Raw genomic sequence first — 12,801 nt, forward strand, 5'->3', positions numbered from 1 at the left:
TCACTTTTTCCAGAAGCTACAACAACTTCCCCTTCAATTACACTAGCTTGGAGATGATACAATTTAGAATGCAATTTACCTTTCATGAGTACCATGAAACCTTTACACACTTTAAATATTCCATTCTCGGAGCGAAACTTATACCCTAGATCATTCCCTAGATTGGTTAATCAAAAGGTGCCCCTATGCTTGAATAATAGCACCTCGTTGACACAGTAGAGGAAAGTGTCCCAATAATACTGTTTTGTACAGGCTTGCTTCTTGTTGGACGTAGGGAAATGATTTTTGTGTTGTTTCTTTAATCTATGGTTAATGGTAGATGCTGGAATTTCAGTTTTAGTACTGCCGAGCCATATGAGAGAAAGATAAGTATTCTGCCCTCCACAACTCTAGAGAAACAAACCACCTCGTTTTTTTTTTCTTTCTAAAAACACCTCGGATTGAAATTCCATTTTCTTTCATAAAAGAGACTATTCATACCGAATGAATCATGCAAGGTTTTTCGGGAAAAAAATTAAGGGAAATTGATCAAATATACCCCTTTACTTTTAAATATTATTTATATTTAACCTCCGTTATACTTTGCGTGCAATTATACCCTACCTTTAACAAACTTATCACAAATAGCCCTAACCCTAACGGAACCTCTTTCATCACCAACTGCCCCCCCTCCAATCTTCTTCTCCATAAACCAATAACTTCCTTCATATTTCTCCTATCTAATAAGAGGTTGGTTGCTATTAAAGGGTATTTTGGTCATTTAATACTACTCCTAATTTAACGTGAAAACTAACGCGTGTCCATCAATTTGACAGCTGCTGCAAATAGCATATGACAAATAGGTCACTCTCTGTCTCTGCCAATTCATCTTCTTTGTTTTTCTCTGTCTGCGTTTTGGTTCATTCTCTGGTTTCTGCTTTGTTTCAACTTCCAAGTCACTGATGAATTTGTTATTGCTGTAACCTCTTAGTTTGTTCAGAATTATTGTAAGCTCTTTCTTCTTTTGATAGCAATTTGGTCTCTACTTTAGATTTTAAAAACCCATTTATGTTTTGTTTGCCCGTATTTGTAGTGCTTTGTATGTTCCATTGTTCAGTACCGTTGAAGTAAGGAAAAACTCATGTCCAAAATTCAGGTTGAAATCAGCTGCCGCTCGGTTCTTTACTGCTACACCCGTCTACTGGTCAGTTTACATTTTCTACAATTTTTTTTCTTTCTTCCATTTATAATTTTGCCTTAGTAATTCTGCATAAGGGTCTTATTTTGTACTCCAATTTGTCTTCTCTGAAATTTCTTCGTCTGTGTTTTTTCCCCTTTTTTGGGTGGAGCTTTGGTGTTGTTTCTTACCACTGTGATTCTAGGGCGGAGAAAAATATCAACACTTCTCATGAGAATCTTTGTGAGTTGTTCTTATCTTAGGGGTTTTGACATTTTCGTACGATAAGATTCAACAGTATAAAAGGACTTGCAAACAAGAGAGAATGATTTTTTGTGCATTGGGTTGTCATTAGAAAAGTAAGAATTGAAAAGACAATTTCTTTAAAGGGAAGATCAAAGTGCTTGTTGAAATTGGATTCTGAAATTGGTTTTTGCTTCTTCATTCCACCTTCACTTTTGTAAATCCATTTTGGGGTACTGGGTGCTGGGAATTTTGGGTATTTTATCACGTTATTTTGGTAGTACACGCAGCGCGACGACATGTCTGCTTACTACTAAATGGTCAGTTGGAGATTTTTGTGTTGCTCTTAACAATTGTGAAAGAAACGATGCTACCGATGTATTTGGGCCAACGTTAAGGAATAGTCGAAACGTGGGCGGGGATTTAATCACTTTTAAGCCCACCGCAATGTCTTTAAAGATAGAGAAAATTATGCTATATACCTATTCTACTCAAAATAATTACCCGCCTTTACCTATTCTAGAAATAATTACAATATATACCTATGCAACTAAAAGTAATTCCCCGTTAATCCTTCTTCCTATTTTATTTAATACCTCTTATCTTATCTTATCTTGCAAAGTTAGCATCACTCGAATGAAAAGATCTTGTGACCATTCTTACTTCTGTAGAAGGTAAAATGAGACTTAGCTTTTGGTAGCATCCTGTTGAAAAGACATGTTCCCCGTTATTTTTATATCTGTGAGTCCTCCAGCAATAATCAGATGTGCAATCGATTATAAAGATCTACATGATGTCCACTTTTAAGTTTTCTCTTTTGTGATTTACTAGTACTTGTGGCATGCTAAACTAACACCATAAGTTAAACTTAAATATTCATTCTGCTAGCTTGATACAGAAAATCAGTCATAATAATAACAAAGATGCTGCTGATAGAAGAGTTGATAGAAACAACTTCTTAAAATTTGAGATCTCAGAATTGCAGGAGGTGAGCAATGATTGAAGCTTTTCTTTTTGGATACTCTTACAGACAGTAAAAAAAGGTACTGTAGTGTATTTTTTTACTTTTTGATTCTTGTAGTATCTCTTATTTTTTACAAGCTGGATATGTCATTCATCCAGGTTATTTGTGCAGCCTTTTCACAGCTTTTGACTTAACACGATATTTTTCTTTTATTAATTTTCTAAAAAAATACTTACTTGGTAGTAATTTATTGTACAACATGTTACACTTCTCTATTTGTAGTAAAGTCATTTTAAGTGTTGAACGAATTATCTTGCTTGGCTACATCATTTTTTTTTTTGAGAAGGTAACATGTTATATGTATTAAACACAAAACAGTACATGGGTTGTACTGAAACCATATATACAAGTGAGCAAAAAGAGTAAACCAGTCTACATGTCTAACAGGAACCTAATGTGTCTAAGATAGAAATAGTATCCTCTGGGTAGATCTTGTTGCACCAAAAACAAAAAAGCTTAATACAGTTAAGTTTGATCTCTTGCAATGTGTTGTTGTTGTTCTCGAAACATCTAGAGTTCCTTTCTTTCCAAACTGTCCACCAAATACTAGCAGGGACTATTATCCATCTGTTTTTGTTGTTTGCCCCAGCTCCAGCTGCTTCCTAACTAAAGAGAGCTTCATTAATCTTTCCGGGCATTGTCCAAGCTATGCCTTTGAGATTAATGAAGATCTTCGATAACTGATCAGTTATCCTACAGTGCAAAAATAGGTGACCAACTGTTTCCACTTCATTTTCACAAAGAAAACATCTTGAGCATAGAGTCCACTTCCTCTTGTTTAAGTTTTCATGTGTGAGCACAACTTACTTTGTCAGTAGCCATGAGAAACATGGTATTTTGGTATTTCAAATATGTTTCCAGGTCCAGCTGGTGACTTGAGGTATTGGTTGGTTTATCGTTTTGTAGGCTGCATTGACACTGAATTTTCCACTGCTACCTGCCATCTCAATGTGTCATCTCCATTCTGAATTCCTGTGAAGTTGTCCAATTGTTTGTAGAACTCAATCATTTTATTTATCTCCCAATCATTCAAGTCTCTTCTGAGTATTAGTTTCCAACCTTGAGGTGACCACATTTCCGCTATAGATCTCTGTTGGTGATGAGCTAGAGCATATATGTCACAGCATAAATCCTTCAGAGCTCCATTTCCCATCCAATTGTCATTCCAGAATGATGTCCTGCTACCATTTAGCACTTTAATAGAGATTTGGCTTTTTAGAGCTGGCCATAATACCCTTATGGATCTCCAAAGACTAAATCCATAAGATGTGCTAACTGGTTTAGTCATCCAGTTGTCTTCTACTTCATATTTGGCTTTGATTACCTTGCTCCATAAACTTTGAGGGTCTTGAGAGTACATCCATAGCCATTTTAGTTTAAGGGCTTTGCTGTGATTCTTCAAGTTTCTAATTCCCAATCCACCTTGCGCTTTGCTGAGAGTTACCTCTTTCCACTTGACTAGGTGATAGGCTTTTTTTTTCCTTTTTGCCTTGCCACAAAAAATTCCTTCTTATGTTGTCCAGCCTTTGAATGACTCCCGCAGGAATGGGAAAAAGGGACATCATATAGGTTGGCAGTGAGTCTAATACCGAGTTAATCAGAGTGAGCCTTCCTCCCATTGACAAATATTGACATTTCCATTTTGACAACTTTTTCTCACATTTCTCCAGTACATTGTTCCATATTACAGTAGATTTTGACTTGGCCCCCAGTGGCATACCTAGATAAGTGGTAGGGATAGTCCATACTTCTCCCTCCAGGATCAATGCCAAATCCTCCATGTTTGTTACTTTATTGATCGGGAAAAGATGACTCTTTCTCCAATTAATGTGTAGCCCAGAAATTCCTTCGAAAAGAACCAGTATAATCCTCAAAACTCTTAGTTGTTCCACTTCTGCATCACATAAGATCAAGGTGTCATCAACATATTGAAGATGTGTAATCTCCTGGTTGTTATGTCCATTCATGGCTACCTCAAAGCCTTTAATCCACCCGTTGAGTTTGGCTTTTTTGATCATGTTGTTCAAACCTTCCATGGCTATTATGAAAAGAAAAGGTGACAAGGGATCACCCTGCCTGAGACCTCTCTCAGTAAGAAAGAATCCTTCTGGAGAACCATTAATAATGACTGAGAATTTGACAGTAGATATACAAAATTTCATCCATTTAATCCATTGCACTCCAAATCCCATTTGTTGTAGCATATTTAGTAAGAAATTCCAATTCACATGGTCAAATGCTTTCTCAATATCTAGCTTGCAAAGGATACCAGGCTTCTTCTGTTTGTCTTGAGTCTATTGCTTCATTGGCTATTAGTATGGCATCCATTATTTGCCTTCCTTTTATGAATGCCATTTGCTGAGAATCTATCAATTTTTCCATCACCTTTTTCAGCCTCTCAGTCAGGACTTTTGCAATAATCTTGTAAATGCTCCCTATTAGGCTTATAGGCTTGAAGTCCCTCAATTCATTTGCACCATTCTTCTTGGGGATCAAGGCAATGTAGGTTGCATTGAAACTCTTTTCAAATAAACCATGGGAGTGAAAATTGTGAAACACCCCCATGATGTCCTGTTTAAGCACGTCCCAACATTTAATAAAGAATCCCATTGTAAAGCCATCAGGTCCTGGTGCCTTGTCCATAGCACACAATTTCAAACACCCAAAAACTTCTTGTTCATCGAATCTGCTTTCTAGTAAATTTTTATCTTGCTCAGTTATTGTTGGACAACTCCTAAAATTGGTTGCAGGTCTCCATTCTTCGGTCTCAGCGTAGAGTATTTTGTAGAAACTTACTATCTCATTTTTGATTCTTTGTGGATCTGTGATTGATTCACCTTGGATCGTTAAGTGGTCAATGTTGTTGCATCTTTTGTGAGTATTTGCAGTCTTATGGAAGAACTTTGTATTCCTATCTCCTTCTTTGAGCCAAATGGCCCTGGACCTTTGCTTCCATGCCACTTCTTCATTCTTCAGAAGTTCTTCATACTTTAACAGTAGTGATGTCTTCTCCACCATTTCCCCCTCAGTTAGGCTTCTGATTTCTAGTACTCTATCCAGTGCATCCAGTTGATTAAGAAGGTCTGATTTTTGGGCCTTCAAGTTGCCTTGGTAGCTTTTGCTCCATTCCCTTAGTTTACCTTTCAAGGCTTTCAATTTACAAGCTAGAATATAATCAGGTTTTCCTGCGAAGTCAAATGATGTCCACCAACTCCTGATTCTGTCAACAAAGCCATCTGAGTTCAACCACCAATTGTCAAATTTGAAATATGACTTTGGTTGGTCCCAGTTTCCACATTGTAAAACAATAGGAACATGATCAGATGTCACTCTCTGAAGAGCGAATTGTTTGATGTTGCTAAAACAGTCATCCCACTCTTCAGAGATCAAGATTCTGTCAATTCTTGATGCAGTGGTGTGAGTGTCCCCTTTGTACCAAGTATAAATGCCTCCTTCTAGCTGAAGATCAATAAGACTCATGTCCTCTATGAAGTTTGAGAATTCCACCATAGCTGTGGACCTTCTCCTGCAGTTTCTTTTCTCAGTAGGGAATCTAACAATGTTGAAATCCCCACAAATTGCCCATGGACCCTCCATCAGACCCCTCACAACACTAATTTCTCCCCAAACCTCTTTTCTTTCAATGTCACAATTAGGGGCATACACCCCTGTAATATGACATTCAAAGTGCTGTAACATGCCTTTAAATCTGTAAGTCAAAGTGTATAACCCAATTTGCAGAATCTCCCCTTTCCATACCCTTCTATCCCATATCATCATGATTCCACCTCTAGTACCACTGGCTTCTAGACAATCATAGCTTGCCCATCTTCCTCCCCAAATATAATCAACAATATCTTCTACATCCCCTTCAAGCTTTGTTTCTTGCAAACATATAATGTCTGCTCCCCAATCGATGAAAGAATTCTTCACCAACCTCCTCTTATCTATTTTATTTAATCCCCTCACATTCCATGTGACTAATTTGAGCTTCATTGATCAATTAAGAATAAAGCCCTTCCCCTGCTCCTATTTCCGTTGCTTTTGAATTTAAGATCAAAAGATGCCAACCCTTTTAGTTCTTGTGACCCCTTGAACCTGCTCTTCTTGATATTAACCTCTGCTTCCATCTTCCTTGCCTTTCTGCTACTATCAATCAGCATGAGAAGTTCAAGAGCTTCTTCTTCATGGCCCTGGAAATCAACCCCAAACATTTTCCCCAGTTTTATCAAATTTTGATGAACCCAAAGTGTTGCATCCATCTCCTTATCAAGAAGAAGATTTTGTTGTTGTAAGGGTTCAACATCCTCCACTACCCATTCATCAATATCTGGACCTTCTTGGTGAGTGGTCATGGCCTGGTTCTTCTCAATTGCACTGTAATTGCTACAAGTATCTTCCCTGATCTTGATTATTGCCATGGAGTTTAGGTTTTTCTCTGCTTGCATCTCTTCCTTTTCACCATCAGTTTCAATCGGCTGCTTCCCAGGTTCTGAAGTAGTTGTATTTTCTGTTTCTTCCTTTTCTGATTCTGATGTTAATGAATCAGAGTGATTCATTGTGTATCTTTGTTGTTTCGGTTCAGATGTGGCTTTTAAGTCTATAAAGAAAGGATCAAGTATTCCTTCTTTATTGGGCTTATTGTATAAGTCATTAAATATGACTTGGGCTGCAAAATCTAGCCCATAAGTTGTGTTCACAGAATCTGAAGCATTGGGCCCAGTAGAGTGGCCCATACTTGTGTATAAATCTTCTGAAACCCTAATCTCCTTTTCTCTTGCCTCCCCCTTATTTTGTAAAATTGTGACAGCTGGCTCTTCACTTGAGGATCCCATGTGCACTTTGCCTCTATCACGTGAAACTGTAGGGCTGAGTTGACCCATCTCTTTCACGTAGGTTGTTTTTGTCCATCGGCCCTTTGACATCTTCGGACCTCTGGATTCTTCGGCAATCTCCTTCAGCTCCGACGATCTCAGTTCAAATCGGGTTTTCCTCTCCACCCAAATTGGAATAAAAAACTTGATGCCATCTCTCTCAATAACAACTTCGCTAGGGCAGCATCGACCATCTCCTGCTATCTGGATCCTAGCCCACTTGAGGTGGTTCTTTAGGCCTGTCTCTTCCTCTGTAGAAATCCATCCACCGCATAAGTTTCCAACTTCACTGAATATCTTCTGCGACCATAGATGTACTTCACTGAATATCTTCTGCGACCATAGATGTAGTGGGATCCCCAAAGCTCTAAACCAAGTGGTTTCCACAGAATGGGAATTAGAGATGCAGCCTGCAAAAGGGTTCCACCAATCGAGATTCATCTTAAAGTTCTTCCATCTCCATTCTTTTTGAAGAATCTGTTCTGCCATATTCCTATTTGGAAATTCAAATAGAAACATGTTTCCGGTCATCTCGTGCATGTTCACTCCAAAAGCAGCTTTCCAGGTAGCAGAAGTCCATTTCCTGATGTCTGACAAGGATGGTTTCTCTGCTACTTCTTCCCCAAAATACCCTGTTATGCATCTTTTGAGTAAACCAGTATCCTTCATTCCAGCTGGCTCCGTGACAATGATATCTCCTTTGCAAGCAGTGATAGCAGCTTCTCGAAGGGTATTAGATTGCCATTTATTTTCTCGTACTGCTTTGGCAAAAGGATAGTCCTCTTTAAAGGTTCTGGAAGGTTCTGTATTGCTCAGTTTAGTGGAGCACATAATGAACCTTTCTATCTTTAAAGCTATATCTTTCCACCCCGCATTCAATGCTAGCTCAGGAATTATAATAACCGATCTATCATTGCCCAACAGTGAGAGAATACTCATGTATCTTCCATAATTATTGAATTTTCTGGTGCAGAAATATTCTGTTAGCTGCTCCTTGGTTTTCCATCTCCTAACTGAATTCCTTTGATCTTTCGAGGCCTCTTTGAGAGTACTGCAGATCCATTGCATAGTCTTTTTACTCATTGTTGACCTTCTCATCATGTGACGACTTCTTTCCACCCAATCATACCATATATCTGTGCCGGAAGTCCATCTGGTGATGTCAAAGGATTTGAAACCTGCATTGAAATAAATTCTGTTTTCCTCCATGAGAATGGGAATGCAGGTAAATTGAACAATAATAATAATAATAATAATAATAATAATAATAATAATAATAATAATATTAATAATAATATTAATACTATAAAATCACAGTGGGTGAAAACTGAGCTCCAAAACACTAAAAGAATTCCGATGGAAGGACACCGGAAGTGGTTGCTCTACAGTCCTAGGAAGTAGGAAAGAGAGAAACCTCGGGGAAAGTGCCTGAGAGCATTTCTTTCTTTTCCTAATCCAAGTGGGCTAGGATCCCTAAATGACAGGTTCTGATATATTCGTCAGAGAGTTAGAACAAAAGAAGCTAGTGATATCATAACTAGGTAACGTGATCAATCTTCAGAAATAGCTAGGTAGTTGTAGTGCAGATACCATCAAGCTTAATTTTGTATTTTCTTTACATATGGCTTTAAGTAGCCATGATTTACTGGGTTTTATTATGTGTTTGTCACCTAATGCTTTAAGTAGATATAGTTTACTAGGTATAAGAAATATGATTGTTTTGTCAAATTCACTAATTTGTGTATGGGCAGCTAGCATGAAGGTTTTGCTGAAATGGTGTCCTAGATTCCAACTAAACAAAAAGTACTTAAGATGCCTGCTAATATCTAAATGTATTGTAACCGCAAAATCAGAGTATTTTCATTCGATTTGTGCCCTCATTTTAGATTATCGCTTACGTGGTCCTTCAATGCTGCGTATAGTGGTTAACTTCCATTTTTACATGATATAGTTTACCTTTAATTTTACATCTTTTAGGGTGGAGCTATTCCCTTCTAAAACACCTCCCCCTTCGCATTGTGCTTTTCCTGTGCTTGTGTATGACAACTTCAGAGGTAATCCTAATGCTGTAGACTAACTTTACTAGACAGAATACTCTAATACTGCTCTTGTAAAAATATATCAATCTCAAGGGGAACTAATGTTGAAGGAAAGTGTTCTTCCTTTAATAAACAAATGTGGATTTTGGTTAGAACTATAGTGCTACTTATAATTTAGTTGTGGGCTGCAGATTCATCTTCTTGCCTTCTCTTTTGGTGCTCCTTCGGTAAATAAGAAATGTAAATGTAGAGAGATACATCGTCAATGAAACTAATGCAACAAGAATACCAAGATCCAATTAGTACTAGATAAAATAGGAGTTTCAACAAGATCTGGTTTCAACATTTGTATTAAATCCTTTAGGGTTAATTATCTAAACACAGTTATCCCTCTGGTGGAAGTACCACCTATGCTAAACCTGCAACTGGAAGTGAGCTCATTGTCCTCTTTAGATATTTAGAATATGTTGAATGTGAAAATCTGAGACGTATAAACAAGCCATGGTTCTGCCACTATTATTACCCACTTCAGGCAGGAAATACAGATCCACTAATTGATGTTTTACTTCTTCCTGTCTATATTTTGTGTATGTTATGACCATCCAGCTTTCGTTTGATTTCTTTCCATCCATTCTATTCTTTGTCTTGGTATATGAAGTTATTTCCCATTATATTGGCTCCCTGGAGCTTCAGACCTAAGGCTGCTCAAACTCCTAAGACAATATTCAGTAATTTTCATATAATTTTCTATACTTCCTCGATAACGTTCATTATACTTACAAATATTTTATTAATTATATTTTTATTTTCAGCTAAAGAACAGTTCACTTTTTTAAGACACGAGATACGAAATATGCGCAGTCAGTTTTGCTATCAAGAATGTATAGAAGATTTTATTCCACACGGAGTATAGAACATTAGTTCATTAACTCTTGGAAAAGGGACAAGGAGCAGCAGTACAAGTATTGATATGTGAATGGGTTGATTTCACATAGATAGATTGATTTCATGACAGGGACGCCCCTAGGAAGCTCGAGTATTCCCCTTTTATCTTTTTTTTTGTCAATCAGTTAAGTAGCAATGTACATAAAGGAAGCTTCTTTCTCTGTAACTTTTTCCAATGGGGGTAGGAAATGATATCTCCTCCTACATCTACCACGAATACTCCATGATGATCCCTAAATACAATACTATCCAACTATGATGTGATTTTTATCTATGGGAAATATACCTCTCTCAAAGTAGTACTAAATTACATTTCTTCCTTCAACCTAACTTCATATCCAAATTGTACGTTAATCAAATTTTCAATGGTTGCTCTGTTTGCAGAGATCTTTTGTGGAACAGAAGAAGTTAAAAAGAAGAGCTATTGTAAGTAGATTCTTTCATGTTTTAACAACAAAACTTTCTGATATTGTTATCTTGGTTTTGGAATTCGAAGATATATTATCATGCCTAAAAGCTTCTAGGAGTATTCTCCTAGAGTTGAGACCACTCAAGCATGCCAAACTTTCTTTTTACTTCTTGGCGTAATGCGTATTTTTTATCATTTTAATTTTGTAGCCAGGGCCTTTAATCCCCACGTTAATAGACACAGATCGACCTTTTAAGTAAATTGAATTAAATTTTTTTTGGATTGTCTTTTCAGAGTATAGAATTATTCTATTTCAAAGGTGCTGTGTTTTCTACTAATAAATAGATTGGCAGATGTGGAATCTCTCTCTCTTCGTTCACCTAATGTAGCTTAACAAATATGAAATATGTTCCCTATGGAGTCCATTGGGTGATGCCTGGAAGAGTGGAAGTATGGAGCAAGTTTGAAATTGTTGGCATGGACAGAAAATAGAAAAAAGACGGACATAAGTGTATGGAAAACAATTCAGATATGCATTTATGGATTATTTTATTAGAAAAGAATAATAGGATCTTTGAGGGAACTATGGAATGTATTCCTCATGTAAGATTTATTTGCATTGAGAATTTGGACTGTTGGAGCAAAATAAATGTATCATTTGATATTTCTAGATATCCTGGAATTTATGGACTCCTTGCAGGTGTAGAGTGAGTATATCATGTACACGAGGATCTTTTCTACAGTTTAGTACCTTTTCATGGAAGATGAAGAACGTATTTCTTTGCAACACGCAATGTTCTAAATGTAGATATTTGATTATTAATTTAAGATAAAAATTAATTACATCAGCGGAGCTAACTGGTATATTTTTGGACAGATTCAAAAGGTACGGTGAATGCTTTCCTTCATGTAATCTACTTTGTTTGTTATTGAGTAATTTGATTCTCAAAATGATGTGTAATTCCAGAGCTTCACAGGTATGGTCCTGTCCTTGAATGCATTATCACAATTAGTGAAGAATTATCATAGCAAAAGAGGTCGCTCAACTGCTTTCAAAAGGCAAATATTTGGGTAACATTCCTCCTTCCTTTCTCCCCCTTGGCCCTTTTCCTTTCTTGTATACCCTTCCTGCTATTAGCATTTTACCTACTCTTAACATCCTCCATTGTTCCACTTCTCACTTTATTCTAAGAAATGGATCCTGCTGTTTTTTTTTAATCTTAATTAGAAAAACTTCAATATACAATTAGCTTTCTCTGAATTTGCTCAAAGGGATTAGATACATTTATTTGATTCTTTTCTTTATAGGTCCTCTTCATGGGATTCTGTAGAGACCACATCCAGATATTGAAGCTTGGGTTTACAAGAGGTATTGACAATTAATGAATGTAGAGACCGCATCCAGAAGCAACCCTGTATTTATATAACTACAAGGAAAATTCAACATTCATGTATCTCTTATCTAACTACGTCCTTTTCTATGTAGTATTGATACCTTTAGTACAAATTTACCGTATTGTTTTCTTCCGTCACTTGCATTAAAGGGTAAACCAGCTAGACAAAATATTACACTTGCAGTGTATATATTTAATTTATTCTTTAATCTTGAATTAACTTCTTTTAAATCTATTTACACAAGCTAATCGTATAATCTGGTACATACCAATTGTGTTACCTAAAAATATTGTAGAGATTATCACTGTCTGCATAGCCAACATGGAGGATTCAAATGCAAAAACAATAGTATTAATAACAACCCTAAATAGTTGTTGGGCCTCACTAGTATTTAGCTAGAAAATACTGATTATCAATTCAGTCCAAATGAGAAGCTAAACTCTTATAAAGTTATAAATTTTCAAAACTTTTTAAACCCAAAATGAAAAGATCAGTGCAGACCACCAAATTCGCAAAAGACCCATAAAAAAATTATGCAAGATAAGCAAAATGGAACATTAATGAACATCAAAGAATGTTAATTTTTTCTCATATTCAAGATAGAAATGAGATTGAAGGAATTTATAGGGAGTATGATATTGTTCACTGCTTCTTTCTAATTCTCCCAATATTTCTAGTGCTACAAAATTGTACAATTTAATTGCTCCAAAGTATCA

General features: G+C 36.5%; 1 protein-coding gene across 50 annotated transcripts; it reads left to right on the plus strand.

Moving 5' to 3' along the window:
* Positions 1 to 324: 324 nt before the first annotated feature.
* LOC107792027 (uncharacterized) lies at positions 325 to 12,315 on the plus strand. Of its 50 annotated transcripts, none has more exons than XR_012702782.1 (7): positions 823 to 986; positions 1,073 to 1,183; positions 2,377 to 2,442; positions 9,275 to 9,351; positions 10,666 to 10,707; positions 11,044 to 11,761; positions 11,999 to 12,315. XR_012702782.1 is itself a non-coding variant. In XM_075237996.1 (6 exons), exons 1-6 carry the CDS (start codon positions 832 to 834, stop codon positions 12,039 to 12,041), a joined length of 348 nt encoding a protein of 115 aa, XP_075094097.1. In that variant the 5' UTR covers positions 325 to 831; the 3' UTR covers positions 12,042 to 12,315. The 50 variants fall into 50 exon arrangements, 1 of the variants encoding a protein (XP_075094097.1); XR_001649412.2 differs by having other exon boundaries at positions 11,391 to 11,761; XR_012702793.1 differs by having other exon boundaries at positions 11,658 to 11,761.
* The last annotated feature ends 486 nt before the right edge of the window (positions 12,316 to 12,801 follow it).

The sequence above is a fragment of the Nicotiana tabacum genome, chromosome 19 (assembly GCF_000715075.1).
Source record: "Nicotiana tabacum cultivar K326 chromosome 19, ASM71507v2, whole genome shotgun sequence".
Taxonomy (NCBI): domain Eukaryota; kingdom Viridiplantae; phylum Streptophyta; class Magnoliopsida; order Solanales; family Solanaceae; genus Nicotiana; species Nicotiana tabacum.